At 42.9% G+C, this 19,900-nt stretch overlaps 1 protein-coding gene across 3 annotated transcripts; it reads right to left on the reverse strand.

The window, feature by feature from the left end:
- On the reverse strand, positions 436-15,633 carry RWDD3 (RWD domain containing 3). Of its 3 annotated transcripts, XR_002343583.1 has the most exons (5): positions 15,503-15,615; positions 4,081-4,391; positions 3,134-3,624; positions 1,202-1,317; positions 439-1,102 (listed from the first exon to the last, which is right to left on the reverse strand). XR_002343583.1 is itself a non-coding variant. In XM_013988180.2 (4 exons), exons 1-4 carry the CDS (start codon positions 15,585-15,587, stop codon positions 988-990), a joined length of 807 nt encoding a protein of 268 aa, XP_013843634.2. In that variant the 5' UTR covers positions 15,588-15,633; the 3' UTR covers positions 439-987. The 3 variants fall into 3 exon arrangements, 1 of the variants encoding a protein (XP_013843634.2); XM_013988180.2 differs by lacking the exon at positions 4,081-4,391 and having other exon boundaries at positions 15,503-15,633; XR_002343582.1 differs by having other exon boundaries at positions 436-1,102; positions 1,202-4,391; positions 15,503-15,612.

The following is a 19,900-nucleotide window of genomic DNA, read 5'->3' on the forward strand; positions in this document are numbered from 1 at the left end:
TGCTGCAATGCCTCCTTAGTTCTCTCCCATCACTTACAATTTTACAATGACATGGCTGAACTTCATAAAGTGCAGTAAGAGGGCTCTGCCTGGCTCTTCTCCCATCTCGCCGCCTCTTACTTTAGCAACACATATCCTTTCTCAAACATAAAGACCTGTTTATACTTTTGGTACAGATTTTAAGACAAGGTTTTATTTTATGGCTTCTCTCCTCAGGTCATCATAAAAATATTTTGAGATGATCATACTTCAACGAATTTCATAAGAAAAAAAAATAAGATCTCTACATAATTTCTTCCATCTGGTAAGCTAATTTGGTGTGAAACATTTCTTACCTGTTAAAACTAGAAGAGAATTTTAACTTGACTCTCCAGTCCTATAACTGGAAAGTACTGTACTATTCCGGGACCCCAAAGAAAGCAATGGTAAATCAAGTTCCATAGAGCTTGTTTAGTTTTTATTTAAACTAACCATTTATGCAACTCCACAAAAAAAATCAATGTTATATTTTTCTTAACATTCAACTTAAAACATTAGACACAATAAGCTGAATGGGGAAAAATCGTGATCCAACACCAAAAATGTAAACATGACAAAAGCCAATATGAAACAAATCTCTTTTTGAAATTCATTTAATTACACGAAAATTAGCCAGAAAATTGCACAGTTCCAAACAAATCCTCTGTACAAACACAAGGGCTCATTTACCATCATCTTTTTATATTTATCTTTCAAATAACGTTCCATCTATTGAACCTAGCTTTTACTGGCAAAACTTAGAATATATGGGTATCCTTACTGTTTAATATTCCATAAACAGAATTGGCTTTTGTTCTGAAACGATGATGGTGTCTGTCATTTTGCTTCAGAGAAACTCTTGAAATTGTTCCCTTATGAGTATTTAAATCAGCCACTCCCCAAATCCGATGCAAAAAACAAAAACAAGAACACTGCTTTTTCACTAAAAGATTCCTATCTTCTTTCATGTCATTTTACCAGCCCAAGCACAAATTCAGAGAAAAGCTGCTCAAGTCCTGCAGTTTCAAATTCCTTTTGTAACTCATCCAACGATGAATACTCTTTGACTTCAAACGCCAGAAACCTGCATTATACAAGAGAAACTCATGAATATGCCCAGATTTGTCAGAGTATAATTATCGATTCAGTTTTTTTTTCCATCTGCAATAGTCCTAAATTATACCTTTTGTGTTCTGTCTGTACTTTTGTTTCAAACAGTACACGAATCATTTTCTCTTTGCATTTCTTTCCACTTGAGTCCACATCTACTTTGGAAGTTTTCTGAAGAATCAGGTACTCCTAAATGATAAATCAGTATGTTACACACATATCTTACCCTGAATCTCAAAGTTCTAGTTTTAAAGAAACCACAAACCGGCAGGCTTATTTTCATGCTTACAGAGTACTCACTCTCTAAACCAAGCAGTAAAAGAATTACACAGTGCTTTTACATAGTCGGAAGCGTAACAGTCTGGTGAACGGTGGGGTAAAGAAGGATGCACTTGAACTAGGTAGGATCAAATCTGGACTGGACAGCCGGCTAGGTCTGGGGCTAGCTACCTAACCCCCTGTGCCTCAGGAAGCTCTCCATAAAATGGTGCCCATAACAACACCTACCTTATGGGGAAGCTGCGATGACTGAGTTAATACATGGAAAGCACTCAGAGGAGTGCCTGGCACACAGCGCTTACGATACCGGCCACTGTCATTATTATCACTACTTCAAGGTCCAAATTAACAGGCACATAGCACCGAACAGTCCCAATTGATGCCATCTATAAATAGGTACCTGAAATTCTCAATCCTGATGTATGATCTTATAAAAATTTAACAGACATTTACATTAAATGGCATTTTAGGGACAGCTAATAAAAAAAGAGAAAAAAAAACTCTTTAAAGAGGACTCTGCATTAGCGGTGCTCTAGCCATATGATTCTATACATGTTAATTAATCGATGGATCCAATCTGAGTAACAACATCTGCAAAACAGCTGCACTTACCGTAATATGCCTGAGCTGGTTTAAAGGAAGAGCTGAGCCTTTGGGGGAAATGCGAGCAAGGAAATTAATTTGTATTCATTTTGTCAGCCAGTATTTTATCCAAAAGGCTCAGACATCAGAGATATACTATAAATCACCCTAAAATGTGTGGTTCCTTGGTCACACCCCCTAACCCAGGATCCATATTCAATCTGGATTTTTCATTGCACCTATATACTATAACCGAGCACTACTCTGGTCAACTGAAGTTAATAACCAACAAGTTTTGTGGTTAAGAGCCCATCCTGAAAAAGCTAGGCAGTTATCCTGCAAATCTTTAAGATGACATGCTAAGCAAGATAAATCTGTTTTGAATAAATTCCATTGTAATTATTCTTGACCCAACCCACCTGAAAGTATAAAACCTATTAAGTGATTTGTAGCTCTTTTATGATTTAAAACATAATAAGCAGCTTTCCTTGTCTGGTCCCACATAAAACAGGTTAGATGAGTTGAGAACGAGAACTTGAAAAATGTGAAGATGATGACTTTGAAAGCAGCTGCTGAGACAAGTCAGGTGGAAAGCAAAAGTTAGGGAGGAGGTGACAGGCTGACAGCCCTAATTCTACTTCCACTCTCACTAAATCCTGGTTAGGACAGACTCGCTACTCTTTCCAGGTATTAGAGATACCCATTTCAAGTGTCAGAATGTATCTTTAGCTGCCAAAAAGTTAAAAGTTTGGCAGACTACCCACAAATTCACTTTTTTTGTTGTGCCTAAGGAAAGAAACAGAAATATGCACAGACGTTTAGTGCAAAGTTATAAAGTTGAGGCTCAAAGCTAACTACAGAAACACTCATGTGCCACAGAGATTTTTTTAATAGCCTATCACTTTCATTAAGCGACTTGACTTTTAAAACATAATCTCCTACATATTTTTCAAACTTCACAAGTCTGCAGTGTAATTAAAATCTAGTCTTTTGAAAGAAAATAAACATCCATTAACATGGCAAAAGAGTGAAAGCAGGAACATCTGAATGATTAATCTGTCCCATTGTTATAAAACACACTTAGAGACACACCGTTTTAGCAAAAAATAGCCAAATGCACATTTAACATTAAACTTTTTGGCACCTTGATGTTGTTTCTGTCTCCCTGCAGTAAAATCAGTATTATTTTACCCAGGAACATCAGTCTTCCTGTCAGCCTTAAATCGGAAGCCCACTTCTCCACAGTTCTGACATATTTAGTCTTTGCTCTCATGTGATCTAAATGCAAAAGAGTTATCCACCATCCATCATCCACAGCCGGGCGTGCTGCAGGAGGGCATGTCGCACTAATGTCACCTCTGGTTTCTGGTCGCCTGAGGATGTGTCTGAGATTTTGCTGAATCCAGAGAACCAGCTCATGAACCATAGGTTCCGACAAAAGAGTCTCTGCTTGCTTCAGTAATGTCTCTTTCACAGCCGCACACTGGGCCCTGGTCAGGCAGTCGGAGTTAACCACGATGCCAGGCAGACACGACGGGTAATCGACCGGCAAATGGAAGACCAGCTGTAAAGGAATATCTGCATCCAGACGCCCTTCGGCTTTTGTGAGAATTCTGAACACAGTCCCATCTGTCTCTGGAAAGCAGCCAAAAATAATGATTAGCGGTACATAATTCAACGGGAACGGAACACTAACAAGTTAAAATTTTTGTTTCAAGTGTCGATTTATTTTTCACGTGGAAACTCAGTTATTTTAGGAAGGGACACCTCACCCTAAGAAAGCCATGATTTACGGATTATTTCCTTTAGCCACACATATATATTCATAGATCCGTGCACACCCGCACCGAGGATTTCACTGGCATTTACAACAGCTATTATCTCATTTTTATTAAGGTCACCAGAAAGGTTTCTCATCATACGATTTCTTTTCCGAACCCAAACTTAGTGGGTAATTCCAGAAATTTCTAATACACTCACATGAACATTTAAAGAACCAGTATCATGTATTTATTAAATCAGTAATTTGTTTAAAAATTATATACAAAATCCAGTGACAGTCATGTTGTAGCAAACCCAAGTTGGACAAACCCTACATCTCGTGTGGCTGTCGGGGTGCAGAGAAAACCATGAGGGCGCACGATACAGGAACTGCCCGGACCACTCTTTTCCGACGTCAGGTGCATCAGTATCGGTATAACATGAAGGCAGCGGGAGGAACTAAAATGGGGCAGACAGCAATTCCGTGCCTGACTCCACAAGGAGGAGGGGGCGAGCACACACAGGACAGGAGATGAAACACTCTGCTCTCTTTCAGATTTGCTCCGCTTCACCCCTCTGATGCGTTCCACACCACTTCACCCCACTTTTCAAAAGTTGATAAAACGTCAGGCTGATTCATTCTGCAGGGGGCAGAAGCACACAGATCAGAAGAGCAGAGGAGAAGAGAACTGGGTGCAGATGAGGCTCTTTGAAGCTAACTTGCCTCCGACGACCCCGCTTCCTTCTGCGCAGCCCGGGTTTCATTCTCCTTCACAAGACGGCCGGTCAGATGGTTCTCATTTTCATACCTGGATTGCTGCTCAACAGCCTCAGCAACGGAAACCTGAATGCGTCCCCATTTTAAAGAACCTAACAGAACATGAAAATGGCTCTCTAGCCATCCAATTCCATTTATATGAAAGCCCTTGTTACAGACATTGATTCAGACAGGACCAAACACATCTGTTACACACGGTTTTTCTTTAATAGAACCTTCAGTAACGGCTGCAAAGCACTGCTATTTTGGGACACGGCCCTGAAACCTGGGCAGTAACAATTATAAAGATCATATTAAAATGACATAACTTCAAATTGTATTACATAAGTAAAATATATGCTCCAGAAAGATTTCCCAAACCTTACTTAGCACATTCCTCTAAAATCCCATCACCAGTTTCTCAAAACCTTTCTTTCATCCTGTTACTTATCCTTAAAAAAATAACTTATTATCAGAGTAGGTGCGCTATATAGTTAAATCCTTATAAATGGACCTACACACACCATGTGACCCCGGCTAAATAAAGCCTCCAGAAATCATCTGGGGGTCCCCTTTCCCTCTCAAGGGGGAGGCCTAACTTGTAAAGCTCTTCCTTCATTGGTCATTCAACAAACATTCACTGAGCAGGGACGCGGCCCAAGGCCCTGTGCTGGTCTGAGAGAAGATAACAGCTAAGACACAGATCCCATCATCTGAACTCAATCCAGCTTCCCAACAGGAAAGATTGGACCAAAAGCCAAAGCAACCTTCCTCCACGTCTCGTCTACACCTAAAAATGTCTACTTATAAACACATGTACAGATAATCCCTATAAACTGCACTATTTTTTTTTTTTTTTTTAATCTGCACAGAGATACCCCTCCATGGGAATGGCATCTGTGAAGGTTTTCTGAGCAAAGGGCTCTGAGAACTCTGGTCAGGGCATTTGCACAACAGGCAGCCTTCGAAGCGCATGGGCTGCTCCCTCGCATTTGCGACTTTGTTTCCAGACCGGAACAACAAATAAAGCTCGTTCAAGATGAAGAGCCCTCTTATAAAATTGGGGACTACGTGTTCCTCAGCTGTAACAAAGACCCTTGTACCTACAGCAGGGCCCACGTCCACGGGAACCCACCCGCAGGGCCCCATGGAACTCAGGACGCGGGGAACTGATGTGGACATGCAGCTGCCTGCCATGCCGGGAGTAATAAGCTGTCTAAATGCACTTGAGCTCGGTGACAAATTACACATTCCTGCCCCCAACACGCAGGGCCAGGCTAGCCCTCCACGCCCTCTCCTTCCTCCTCATTTTACACTAGGTTCTGGGCCTCGCACCTGCGCTGAACTCTCCACCTGCTGCCCCTGGAGCTTTGTTCAACCACCAAAGCACCTCTCTAAAGCCTGAGATTTCCATCATACTTTGAACTTACTGTATGGTGTTTTCATACCCAGAATGGTCATGGTTGAACCAAATTAACTATTATTTTCACCACTGGAAGATCTCAGTTTTCTTTTTAGACAACAACCTAAAAATAGTTTTCTACTTTATAAAAGAAAAACCTTGCAATTTTAGTACCCAGCTCTGAGCATTATGCCACTAGCTTGGAATCATGATCTCACAAGTGTCTTTGGCCCCTGTGTGGGAGGCTAACTAAACCACGGCCCAAAGATGTCTGTCCTGATGCTCAGAATTTGTCAGTATGTCACTTTACTTGGTAAAAGGCTTCTGCAGACGGGATTAAGTTAAGGACCTCAGATGGGAGGTTACCTGGATTATCCAGGAGGCACTAAATGGGATCACAAGTGTCCTTACAGGAGGGAGACGGGAGGGAGATTTTACAGAAGGAGGCAATGTAATCACTGGAGCCAGATGCTCTGCTGCTGGCCTTGAATCAGGGGAAGGGGCCGTGGGCCAAGGAGTATAAAGACCAGAGCTCTCTAAGCCGGAAACGCGAGGAAACAGATGCCCCCAGGGGCCCCCACAGGGGGTGCAGTCCCCCAGACAATTTGACTGCAGACTCTGGAACGGATTTTACACTTCTGACCTCCAGAGACAATAAATATGCATTAAGACACCACGTTAGTGGTTATTTGTTACAGCATCCGCTTGACACAAACACAGCATCTGTGCCCACAAGGCAAGCTTTTCTCTTCAAGCAAGACTCCCTTCCTGGTCAAAACCCTAAACCCACAGGTCTCCACTCTCTGCCACAGAAACACCCACCTATTCCTCCCCAGTGCAGTGACCTCACTGACAGAAACAGGCAGTCCAGGGAGAAAGGCTTGAAAGGCTATTGCACTGGCCATTCAAATCCTTACTGACTTTCACTTGTTCTTAGTAATTTTCTGGCCCTACTCAGGGCAAATAGAAAAGCAATGGGAGAAAATCCTGACTTTTCCTTTAGAAAATTGTGAACTTGGAGTTCCCGCCGTGGCACAGTGGTTAATGAATCCGACTGGGAACCACGAGGTTGCGGGTTCCATCACGAGGTTGCGGGTTCCATCCCTGGCCTTGCTCAGTGGGTTGATGATCCGGCGTTGCCATGAGCTGTGGTGTAGGTTGCAGATGTGGCTCGGATCCCGCGTTGCTGTGGCTCTGGCGTAGGCCAGTGGCTACAGCTCCGATTCGACCCCTAGCCTGGGAACCTCCATATGCCGCGGGAGCAGCCCAAGAAATGGCAAAAAGACAAAAAAAAAAAAAAAAAAAAAAAAAAAAATTGTGAACTTGTTAGTTATACGTTTAGAAGAAAAACTGCTTTAATTCTACCAAGAATCGGAGAGGATTAACAATATTCCTACTTGGTCTTCTCTGCAACGTCCTCTGCACACTCACATGCGCGCACACGTGTGCACACACACACACAGGCGATGCAAACTGAAATTACACAAAACGATGCTATCTCTGTAAGAAAGTGAAAAGCCCAATAGCATACCCCATTCTGCTGATACTTACATGTGGTAATAAAATTATACAGTCTTTTAAAGACCCATTTTCTTCCCCAAACTCCAGAAGTATGTATATTACCATCCCTTTTTTTATGTGCCTTGGTTTTTACATGTTAAACTGGCTTTTTTTTTGCCTCAGAATTTTTCACATAATCACATGTAGTGTCAGTCTGATTTGGGATTCGTTTGTGTTTCATTAAAGAAAGAAAACAAGGCTGTCCCTATCTACTTTAAGTTTATTAACAGCTTAGAAACAGAGTGATTAACAGAAAAATAATGGTGCTCTATTTCTAATGCTAATCTCTGGCTTCCCCTGGCACCAAAACACTGGGTCATTAAGTTTCACTCACCAACTCATCATTCTCAATAAACATCTTTGCCCTAGAAAACGTATGCCTACCCTAGCAATCTAAAAAAAAAATTTTAATTCCAGGAGTTCCCGTCATGGCACAGCGGAAACAAATCCGACTAGGAACCTTGAGGTTGCAGGTTCCACCCCTGGCCCCCCTCAGTGGGTTAAGGATCCGGTGTTGCTGTGGTGTAGGTCGAAGACGCGGCTTGGCTCTGACGTTGGCCGGTGGCTACAGCTCTGATTAGACCCCTAGCCTGGGAACCTCCATATGCCGTGGGTGTGGCCCTAAAAAAGACAAAAGACAAAAATAAATAAATAAAAATTTTAAGTTCCAACACTATTTCCATTTATTTTGAAGACCCTACCAAAAGATCTAAGTCTTGCCCCTGGCTTAATTCTGCATACATATTCCCTAGTTTGGGTGTTTTTTTCAGTAAGTCATTTTGTCTTAAAATAAGTACATGAATTTAATAACTAAAACATAAACTAAAATAGGGGTTTCAAACTGTATTCTTCTTTACAAGTACATGAAAGAAATTATGCTCCTGAATCACACTTCAAACAAGAGAAAATTCAAACTAGAGAAACTGCACTGAACCCTAAATACCACACTAATGTTATTTTTTAAGAATTCACCCTACTCCATAATCATACACAATAGAAACTCAATAAATGCTGTCCAATAAGAAAATATAGTGGAAAGTGCAAACAAAATTTAAGAGAATGAGTTCTTCGAGATTCATTAAGAGCCTATTAAAAGAAAGTTTATTTATATACCACATACACCTGGCTTTCCCTATACTTGCTTTTTTTTTTTTTTTTTTTGCAGTGTTAAGAGTGATATCATGAAAACAACTAAAAAGCCCCACCAAGACTCTCTTTTACTTTGCTGCACAGGATTTTCTTTCCTCTTGCTGCCAGGTGGCTCCGCACAAGTATCTTCTTTTCATGTCACAGCTAGATTTTTGCAAATGTTTAAAATGTGGTTACAGGAAAAAAACAAAAAACAAAAAACAAAACCCTAAAAATAAATGAAGTCAAGGATGGTTCACATACTTAAATCAATCAATATACCACATTAACAAAAGAAAAGTCAAAAACCACATGATCATCTCAATAGAAGCAGAAAAAGCATTTGACAAAATTCAACATCCATTCATAATAAAAACTCTTACCAAAGTGGTTACAGACGGAACATACCTCAACATAATAAAAGCCATTTATGACCAACCCACAGACAATATAATACTCAGTGGAGAAAGGCTGAAAGCCTTTCTGCTAAAATCTGGAACAAGACAAGGATGCCCACTCTCCCACTTTTATTCAACACAGTATTGGAAATCCTAGCCACAGCAATGAGACAAACAAAAGGAATTCAAATTGAAAGAGAAGAGGTAAAACTGTCACTATATGCAGATAACATGATACTATACATAGAAATCCCTAAGGATCCACACAAAAACTATTCAAACTGATAAACAAATTCAGCAAAGTAGCAGGATACAAGATTAACATTCAGAAGTTGGTTGCATTTCTGCATACTAACAATGAAATATTAGAAAAGGAATATAAAAAAAAGCAATATCTTTTAAAATCACACCCCAGAAAATTAAATGACCAAGGAGGTGAAAAACTTAGAGAACTGTAAAACATGAATAAAGGAAATAAAACAGGATTCCAAGAAATGGAAAGATATCCCATGCTCCTGGATTGGAAGAATTAATATTATTAAAATGGCCATACTACCCAAAGCAATCTATAGATTTAATGTGATCCCTATGAAATTACCCATGATATTTTTCACAGAACTAGAATAAATAATCCAAAAATGTATATGGAACCATAAAAGACCCAAAATCCTGAGGGGAAAAAAAAAAAAGCAGAAGGCGTAACTCTTTCAGACTTCAGACAATATTACAAAGCTAGAGTAATCAAGATGGTGTGGTACTGGTACAAAAAGAGACATACAGACCAATGGGACAGAATAGAGATCCCAGAAGTAAACTCAGACACCTACGCTCAATTAATCTTCAACAAGTGAGGCACGAATATAAAATGGGAAAAAGTCTCTTTAGCAAGTGGTGCTGGGAAAACTGGACAGCTGTACGTGAATCAATGAAACTAGAACACACTCTCACACCATCACAACAATAAACTCAAAATGGCTTAAAGACTTAAATATAAGACATGACACCATAAAATTCCTAGAAGAGAACATAGGCAAAACATTCTCTGACATAAACTGTACAAATATTTTCTTAGGTTAGTCTCCCAAGGCAAGAGAATTAAAACCAAAGTAAACAAATGGGACGTAATCAAACTTACAAGCTGCTGCACAGCAAAAGAAACCACACACACACAAAAAGACAATCTACAGAATAGGAGGAAATAGTTGTAAATGATGCTGACAAGGGCTTAATCTCCAAAATATACAACTTATACAACTCAACAACAACAACAAAAAACACAACCCAATTGAAAAAAGGGCAGAAGGCATAAGGATGGCAAACAAGCACATGAAAAGATGCTCAGGAGTTCCCGTCGTGGCGCAGTGGTTAATGAATCCGACTAGGAACCATGAGGTTGCGGGTTCCATCCCTGGCCTTGCTCAGCGGGTTGATGATCTGACATTGCTGTGAGCTGTGGTGTAGGCTGCAGACACGGCTTGGATTCCACATTGCTGTGGCTCTGGCGTAGGCTGGTGGCTACAGCTCCAATTGGACCCCTAGCCTGGGAACCTCCATATGCTGTGGGAGCGGCCCAAGAAACGGCAAAAAGACAAAAAAAGATGCTCAACATCACTAATTATTAGAGAAGTTCAAATCAAAACTATAATGAGGTACCACCTCACACCTGTCAGAATGGCTATCTCTAAGAAGTCTACAAACAACAAATGCTGGAGAGGGTGTGGAGAAAAGGGAGCCCTCCTGCACTGTTGGTGGGAATGTAAAGTGGTACAACCACTATGGAAAACAGTATGGAGGTTCCTCAGAGAACTAAATATAGAACTACCATATGATCCAGCAATCCCACTCCCGGGCAATATATCTGAACAAAACTTTCTTTCAAAAAGATACATGCACCTGTATTTTCATAGCAGCTCTATTCACAACAGCCAAGACATGGAAGCAACCTAAATGGCCATTGACAGATGAATGAATGAAGAAGATATGGTGCATATACACAATGGAATATTACCCAGCCATAAAAAGAACAAAATATGGAGTTCCTGTCGTGGCGCAGTGGTTAACGGATCCGACTAGGAACCATGGGGTTGCGGGTTTGGTCCCTGCCTTGCTCAGTGGGTTAACGATCCGGCGTTGCTGTGAGCTGTGGTGTAGGTTGCAGACGCGGCTCGGATCCTGCGTTGCTGTGGCTCTGGCGTAGGCTGGCGGCCACAGCTCCGATTAGACCCCTAGCCTGGGAACCTCCATATGCTGCAGGAGCAGCCCAAGAAATGGCAAAAAAGACAAAAAAAAAAAAAAAAAGAAGAAGAACAAAATAATGCCATTTGCAGCAACATGGATGCAGCTAAAGATTCTCATATTAGATGTAGTAAGTTAGAAGGAGAAAGACAACTACCATGTATTATTTATGCATAGAATCTAAAATTTGGCACAGATGAACCCATCTATAGAACAGAAACAGACTGACAGACATGGAGAACAGACTTGTGGTTGCCAAGGGGGTTAAGAGTGGGATGAACTGGGAGTTTGGGATTAATAGATGCAAACTATTACATTTAGAATGGATAAGCAATGAGGTCCTACTGCATAGCACAGGGAGCTATATCCAGTCTCTTGGTATAGACCATGATGGAAGATAATATGAGAAAGGGAATGTATATTTATGTATGACTAGGTCACTTTGCTGTACTGCAGAAATTGGCACAACACTGTAAATCAACTATACGTTAATTTTTTTAAGTTTTACTATTTTCTTAAAAAAATAAAAACTAAAAATAAATGAATTAAAAATAAATGAATTCTTAACGAGTGGCAATCCCAGAGTTTCCATCATGGCTCAGTGGTTAATGAACCCGATTAGTATCCATGAGGACATGGGTTCAATTCCGGCTGTGGCTATGGCTGTGGCCGGCAGCTGTAGCTCTGATTTGATCTCTAGCCTGGGAATCTCCATGTGCCTCAGGTGCGGCCCTAAAGAGGCAAAAGACAAAAAAAAAAAAAAAAAAAAAGACCTGTAATCCCATCCCTTAGAAGTGAAGTTCAAGGAGTTCCCATCGTGGCTCAGTGGTTGACGAATCCGACTAGGAACCATTAGGTTGTGGGTTCAATCCCTGGCCTCACTCAGTGGGTTAAGGATCTGGCGTTGCCGTGAGCTGTGGTGTAGGTCACAGACGCGACTCGGATCCCGTATTGCTGAGGCTGTGGCATAGGCCGGTGGCTACAGCTCCACTTAGACCCCTAGCCTGGAAACCTCCATGTGCCATGGGTGCGGCCCAAGAAGAGACAAAAAAAAAAAGGAAGTGAAGTTCAAGGCTGATCTGGTTTTAGAAGTGACCTCAGTGCTGACAATCAGCAGGAAACAGGGCTGAATAGATTTAGAGAGGTCAGTATGTGACAGTCAGGATTCATTCTGCAAGAGGGCCCAATGCAATCGGAACATTAGTGTTAACAGAACACAAAAATGTACACTGAAGCTACTGTGCGAACATGGTACATGATACTGAGTCTTATAAACCTCCCATTTTACAACTTTTTGACCTATGATTTCCAGAAACACAACTCCTCATATAATGAGCACCAACTATGGCAACAGAATCTCTGTGACCGTCAATGCCCTCTTCAGGAAAATGAAGATTTGTAACAATGCCCACCTCATCTACCTCAGGCACATGCACACAGGCTTGCACACACACTCCCCTTCAGAGGTATCCTGAACGTGAGCTGGGTCACACCCATTTCTTCCCACACTCTTGTTGCTCTCTCGTTGGACAAGTGCTGTCCCTGCCTTGATGCCCAGCCCCATCTCTGTTAAGGAGCATGATGCCCTGCCAGGGTCCCTCCATATGTTCTGGAGCCTGAAGCCTAGTAGCTACTCACCCAGCCTGAGCAGCTGATATCCTCTGTTAGTTAAAAATTCTCATCAGCTAAGACGCATTCCAAGTACCAGGAACAGGGTAGGTGACCCCATTAAACCTGGCACCTTGCCTGTCTGCACTGCACAGGAAGACAAAGAATACCCGGGATCTGGTCTACCTACAGCCCTCTCTAGTAGGCAGGAGTGGGAACGTACATAATTTGCACCCATAAGAGATAGTTACGCTTGATGCCCCTTACCATGAGCTTACTATAACCATCCCGAAGAGGCCACCATGTATGCAAGTCCCCTGAAAGACTCTGCATAAATCAGTCCAGCTACAAGAATCCAACTATTCAGACTTTTCAATCTCACAGCCTTCATAGTTGACCCTGGGGTTGACCCTGAGCCTTCCTGGGCTATCTCGTACCCCAAGTGCAGCCCTACCCAAGGTTAACCTGATTCCAGTGGCAAAAGGAGATGCTTGTTGAAGGGTGTTCAGAGTGTTCTGGTGTTAGGCTTATATCTTCCAATCCAAGCTGACAGTGATCATGAGAGTGGTAGCCAGCAGCCCACTCTATGTTTACTGGGGTCTATTAAAGGAGTCCTTATCTTACCCTTAAGCCCCAATTGTGAACATCAAACACCCCTATTTCAATCACTGAATTGTTCTATCCTCCAATGAACCTTTCAGCAACAAAATGCCCCAAGTTGTTACACTGAATTCCTTTATAATTCAATTACTTATTGATGCCAGAACACTGAATTAAATTAATTAAGAGGCATGGCTTGAAAGTCATGCTCAATTTAACAGCAGATAAAGGGTCCACAGTGTTCTTCATATTAAAAAAAACTGCTCTCCTTTCTACGTTCATTTTTTTGGCTTTTCTCTGACCTGTCAGCAGCTCAACCATGCACTCATGACCAGGCCACTACCACGCCATCCTTTCAGGTCTAATGGGAAGTCACAGGCTCACTTTTCCAGCACAGGTTCCCTCCCAGCTGAGCCAGATAAAGGAATTTAAGAAAACTGATGATCACTTCAACTGGCCTGCCTCTGGCAGAAGTAATTATCAATAAAGACAGCAGTAGAGACGGTAAATAAGATGATGAAGAATTATATATGCTATCCAGTCAGAAGAGGGGTGACAAGAAAATATTAAGATGAGTAAATCCTTTCATATGGATTTTAAACAACAATTTCTGGAAGCTATACAGCAGCCTAGGCACTAAAAAGCAAGCAGCTTCATTGGGGTTCCTGTTGTGTCTTAGCAGGTTAGGAACCTGACTAGTATCCATGAGGATGCGGGTTTGATCCCTGGCCTGGATCAATGGGTTAAGGATCCAGCGTTGTAGTGAGCTGTGGTGTAGGTCGAAGATGAGGCTCATCTAGCATTGCTGTGGCTGCAGCTTCGATATACGACCCTTAGCCTGGGAACTTCCATATGCCACAGGTGCAGCCCTTAAAAAGCAAAAAAAAAAAAAAAAGATAGAAAGAAGCTACATTACACCAATTGGTTCACAGTGCTCAGAACATAAGAGTGCTCAGTGACCGTTGTAAATGGGTGATCAAGAGAGAATAAATTAAAAGGAGCCAACTCCTGCTCTATGTGTGAATAACACACCACATGGACACCAGGAACAGATCCTAACCCTCGAAGGCTTTCTCACAACACCGGCACATTTTAGGCTACCTTCCTAAAGGTCAACCAATTTATGATCAGAAAGACAATTGTAATAGTAGCTGAAACAACAGAAGTTTAAATCCCATGCCAAAAACTTTACATAATGTATCTGAAGACTAAATGAAAACTGAAAATCTTCTGCATCCCTGCACTTTTTCATAAACTGCAGTTTGGGTTTTAACTTAATAGCAGCCACAGGGCGTAACTCTTAACTGTCATCAAAACATAGCCTGAAGAACCTTTCTAGACCGTAAGCTCCTTGAGGACACGGGCAGTGTCTCTGAAACCTTGTCAACGTCTCAGTAAATGTGAGTCAAATGATTAATACGCCCCCAAAAGCTTGCAACTGGCAACCACCTTTCCGCGGACTAGAAACAGCTTGAGAAAAGCAGTCAACCTGGAAACGTGACTGAGAAAAGAGTCTGACTGAGCACTGGTCGAACTCAAAAAGTCATTCAACAAACATTTACTGAACACCTACCATGTGCCTGGCACTGTCCTAGGTGCAAAAGAGACTGGGTCTCTGCCCTCTCGCCACTTGAGACAACCAAAAGCCCATCTAGTTAAAACTGTGGTGGCTGCTCTGAAGAGCACAATGCATAGTGCTTACAAAGGACATAATGTAACCTCGGGAAGCTGGATTTAAACTACGGGTGTCAGGAGAGGCCACATTTTAAGGTGAGATCTGCAGAATAGGTACAGGATAGGCAGGAAAAGGATGAGGGAGCGCTTTCCAGCTGGCTGGTAGGGAGAAGCGCTCAGTGAGTTGGAAAGGGGGGCACACAGGCGAGTTGCGGGCGGGGGGAGGGGGATAGGCATCGGGGCGACGAGTGGGTCAAAGGGCGCGGGAGGCAGGGACCCCTCACTCCGTCTTCAACTACCCGGGTCCCCGAGTGTGTGCCCAGAGCAGGGAACCCCGCCTCGGTGGTAGGAGGAGAGGGCGCCCGGTCCCTCTGGCGCGGGGATAGTCACCTGAGCGACTCAGTACTTCCCACTCGCCCGGCCCGCAGAAGATCGCGGCCAGAGCCGAGAGCTCCTCCCGCACACGCTCCGCCATGGCCGCGTCGCGCCTGCGCCACGTCGCCGCCTCAGCTCCTCCCCTTCCGCCGCAGGCCCCGCCCCCGCCCGCCGAGCACCGCGTCAGGTGGCCACCGGGGGGCGCCCCGCGTCTCCGCAGCGCGCGATGGGCGGGAGGCCGGCAGAAGTCCCGCCCACAAGCTCCTGCTCCCAGTTCCCTACCCGAGGGTCACGCCCTGTGGGGGGCTCTTCTCCGAGGGTGAAGGCTGGGGTCCAGGAAGGCTGGGGTCCCCGGCAGGGTGACGGCCAAAGGCTCGCCCGTTGCTTTCCTTACAGCAGGAGGCCTCCCAGTCAAGCCCGAAATTCTCTCTTTAGCCCAGGCCTTGAACCCTGGCCATTCCCGCCCAGACTTGGCCTTGAAAGGAACTTAGGGTCAGGAAGAAAAACAAGCAGCGAAGTGACGAGAAGAGGTTAGCCCTTGTCTGGCTCAGAATTGAACTCGGTGTTGGGATACTGCAGTTAACAAAACATTTTTTTCGCCCTCGTGGAAAGTGGGATGAGGACACCTGGACCCAGGACACCTGGAAACCGTCCTGGACATAAGAACCTCCAGATGCTGAGCTGTAACTGGCTGTGGACCAGGACGGGACTCTTGGGACTTCTTTCTCTTAAGGGATGCAAGGGGGAGGGTTGGACCTGCCAAGCCCTGGCCTTCTAAGGATGTTACTTGGGTGAGGGGTGGGGGGCAGAACCTTGCCAGGAGCTATGCGCCCAGGTTCAGGGAGCAACATCATAACATTCCATTTGTCTCCTGCCTCCGCAGGGGACAGCCCTGCTGAAATCGCCAGTGGGACCCCTGGGCTTTTATGGTTACAATCAAGTATGTAATGTAACAAACGTCAGTTTTTCGGTATTAGTTTATGATATTCCATGCATACAAAACAGTGTGATTCTTGAAGCTTAGTAATGAAATGCCCATCCTTGAACTCAGATCTTGAATTTAAGAGTTTGAGCAACACTAATGGGGTAACAATTATCAGTGCATTCTGGTTCATCTTTGATTTCATGAACAAGATTACAGTGATTCTATGTATTAGTTCTGTCTGTCAGCATGTTTGGTTTGTCCTTTTGTTTTTCAAGTAACAATTGAAAATTTTGCACAAGTAGCTGGTCTCTTGCATGAAGGTCCCACAGTTTTTGTTTATATCAAAAATAACATTTGGGGAGATAAATCCGGGACATTGGATGGCTACCTGGGACTCCTGTGATTGACCTACAGGAGTCAGAACAAATGGGGCTGATTTTAAAACTGAATTCATATTACCGTTGCCAAAACTCAGCCTCTATCCACCAGTGCCAAATTGAAACGTGGAGACCAAGTTTTGGGTGAAGGAGAAAAAAGTAGCCTTTATTGTTTTGCCTGGCAAAGGAGGTCACAGCAGGCTGATGCCGTAAAGACTGTGCTCTCCCTTGGGGAAGACTTGCAGGGAGTTTCATAGACTAAAAGGAGAAAAAGAGGGTTTCAGAGAGGAACCAGGATTGGGAGAGACCTGCATTCTTCTTTCTTTGGGGGAGTCTTAGTCATCAAAGCTGGCATCAGGAGATCTGGGCATGACCCTGGTAGAGGTCTTCTGGGTTACTGCCCAGAATAGTCGTACTTGGAAAGCGCTAATTGATCAGAGATTAGAACAAACTAGGAAAGTTCCTGAAAAACACCACGTGCTACTACTAATCTTTAACCCACAGGCAATTGTACTAATCTTTCACTCACAGGTAACTGTTTAGGATGTAATCCAACTAGGGAGAAGCACAAGGAAGGGCTCCAAGCTGCTCAGTTTTGAAGCATTCATTTCTAAAAGAAGCGTAAGGAATATACCTTTTCTCTTAAGTGTATACGATGCCTGTATTATTACGTGGGAACCAGGATCCTGCCCCAAGGCTGTACTATTGTTGCTCGACCGTTCCCCCCTTGTCTTTGCATCCCCTCCCTTCCCTGATCAGCATCTGTCTGAACCTGCCCCTTGGAACTCAGGGAGGTCCCTGAGGCTGAGTGAGGCCCATTTCTTCAAGAAGTGGGCAGCACAGAAAGGCTTTTGTGCCCAGGAGCCCCTCAGGGCCAAGCGTGGCCACAATACTATCATTAACATCATTCCCATTGTTGCTAAAAAAAAAAAAGGATTTTCAAAAGGAAAAGATACTGGCTACCAAGAACAGAAAGGAAATCTCACAAGATAAACTGCAGGAGAAATGCTTTTCAGAGGATGCCATGGGGTTTCAGTGACCCCAAGTAATTAAGAGCATTGCTGTGTACATAACTGGAAGGACAAAAGTTTATTTCAATGCATAATTATCTCTGATGTGGCCAATGTGTTTAACAGTAATAATAACAATCACTCCTTTGAGTGATTTCCAAAATAGCAGCAGTTCACTCTGTTCATAACTAGCTGCTAAAGAGTATGGTGGACGAAAGCATACGTTTTTAATGTAAAGTATCATTAAATTCTCTTTGAGTTAAGCTTGAAGTCCAAAGGTAGTATGAAAAGTGGTAGGAAAATATTAATTTAGGTGTTTAACTTATTAAAGATAATGTGCAAAAAAATTGAATGGTCCATATCTTATTGTTCATTTCCCCAATTCAGTACGAGTGATAGGAGTGAAGAAATAGGAACAGTAAGACTACAGCTGTCAGAAATATGGGATGTCAGCAAGGTGTCCATGAAATTGATGTAAGAGTACATCGCTCTATTTAAAAATCTCCTTGTCAATAGGTTTCTTCTTTGCGCTTCCTTTCTTCTTTGATTTCCTAACCTGCTTTCCATACTCCATTTAGCATGTTTAAATTAAAAAAGGAGTCGATGTGACTGTCTTTTAAATTGACACTATCCTAGGGCCCTGATGTCCCACGAATAAGGGTCTCCTCTCTGACATTTGCAAGTAATCATCACAGAGGAAGCATAATGTCAGCTTGATATTTCTCACACTGTGAAAATACCAGCTACATGTCAAATATCTAAAGCCTACCGTAATGCAATAAATTTTCTTGTATTCATACGCTCCTGAAAATGCTAAATATTTAAATGTGGAATGAATGTCTAGACAGGTGGATAAGTGTCTAGTGAGAGCATCATCTCTTTCGGTCTCTCTCCACTCTCCTGCCGCCAACAGTGCGTGGTTTCCCAGAATAATATTATTTGTACAAGCGACTTCTCTAAAGAGTTGCTTGCCCAAAACCGTACCAAGGAGAAGCTTTAAATCTCACACCCCCAGTTGACACCACTAGCCCAAGAGAGAGTTCTTTTAACTTTTCTGGGAAAACACCTCTAGTCACTTTTTGATGAGTAGTATGCAGACTTAAACACCCAACTCTGTGTCTGCCAATTTTAAGTCAAACCTCATAGAACTGGGCACAGAAATGAGAACACAATTTTAAGAGTGTCGAGAGAGGTTCAGTGTTAGTATCACGTCAAAAAAACTGAGAATCCTGAGTCTGGAGTGGGGCTGTGATAAGTAAAATGACCATATGAAGACTATGAGACCAGTAAAATTCTTTCAAGTACCACTAAGAGTAAACAATGAAGGCGACATTAAATGCCAACTTGCTAAATGAACCTGAACTCCAATAAGCTGTACTACTGGTTTCATCTAAAGGCTTTCTGTAATTACTCACTATAGAAATGTTCTCAGGCACTCGTTGACCATTGGCTGGCTCTACCAGCTGCATGCTGGGATGCGGAGATGAAAGCAGCAAGCAGTCTTTGGTCTAAACCCAACATGCAACAATGCCAAGTTCTTTCATCATGCTGAGGCTACAAGAATTGCCACATTTCCAAACTGGTGTGAAGTTCACTATCGTGGTACAGGTGAGAGCAGTGGGGTGCAAGGTAGCACATACCTGCCACCACTTCCCAGAGGACAAGTATGTCTGCAACGCTAAGGCACAGAGCAGGTTTCCCAAAAGGCGTCAAGTCCGTGGTGTTGATGGGCCCTCGTTCTTTTAGTTCTGTGACCATGAGTAAAAGCAAAAGTCAAGAGAATTTGAGACTGACTCTGTAATCATATCCTTTTGTGGAAAAATCTGCCTCCACCTCGTCCAAGTATCTGTACCCTCGCCAAAAAACTGGTCACATCCTGCCTGCGAGAAATGTGCAGAACCTCACACACCTGTGAGAGCAAAATAGTTCCAGCTTTGTGGGAACCTAGCCCCGCAGCCCAGGTCCCCTGACACAGAAGTTCAATGCCTTATCAATGTTACAGAAACAAGTCTTCAGTATCATGCGCATGTCCAGTTAAAGTAACGCCCCATACTTAATTGTGGTGACTACTTTAAGTGGAGTCTTTTTCTTTTTCTTTTCT

Source organism: Sus scrofa, chromosome 4 (genome assembly GCF_000003025.6).
Source record: "Sus scrofa isolate TJ Tabasco breed Duroc chromosome 4, Sscrofa11.1, whole genome shotgun sequence".
NCBI classification, from domain to species: domain Eukaryota; kingdom Metazoa; phylum Chordata; class Mammalia; order Artiodactyla; family Suidae; genus Sus; species Sus scrofa.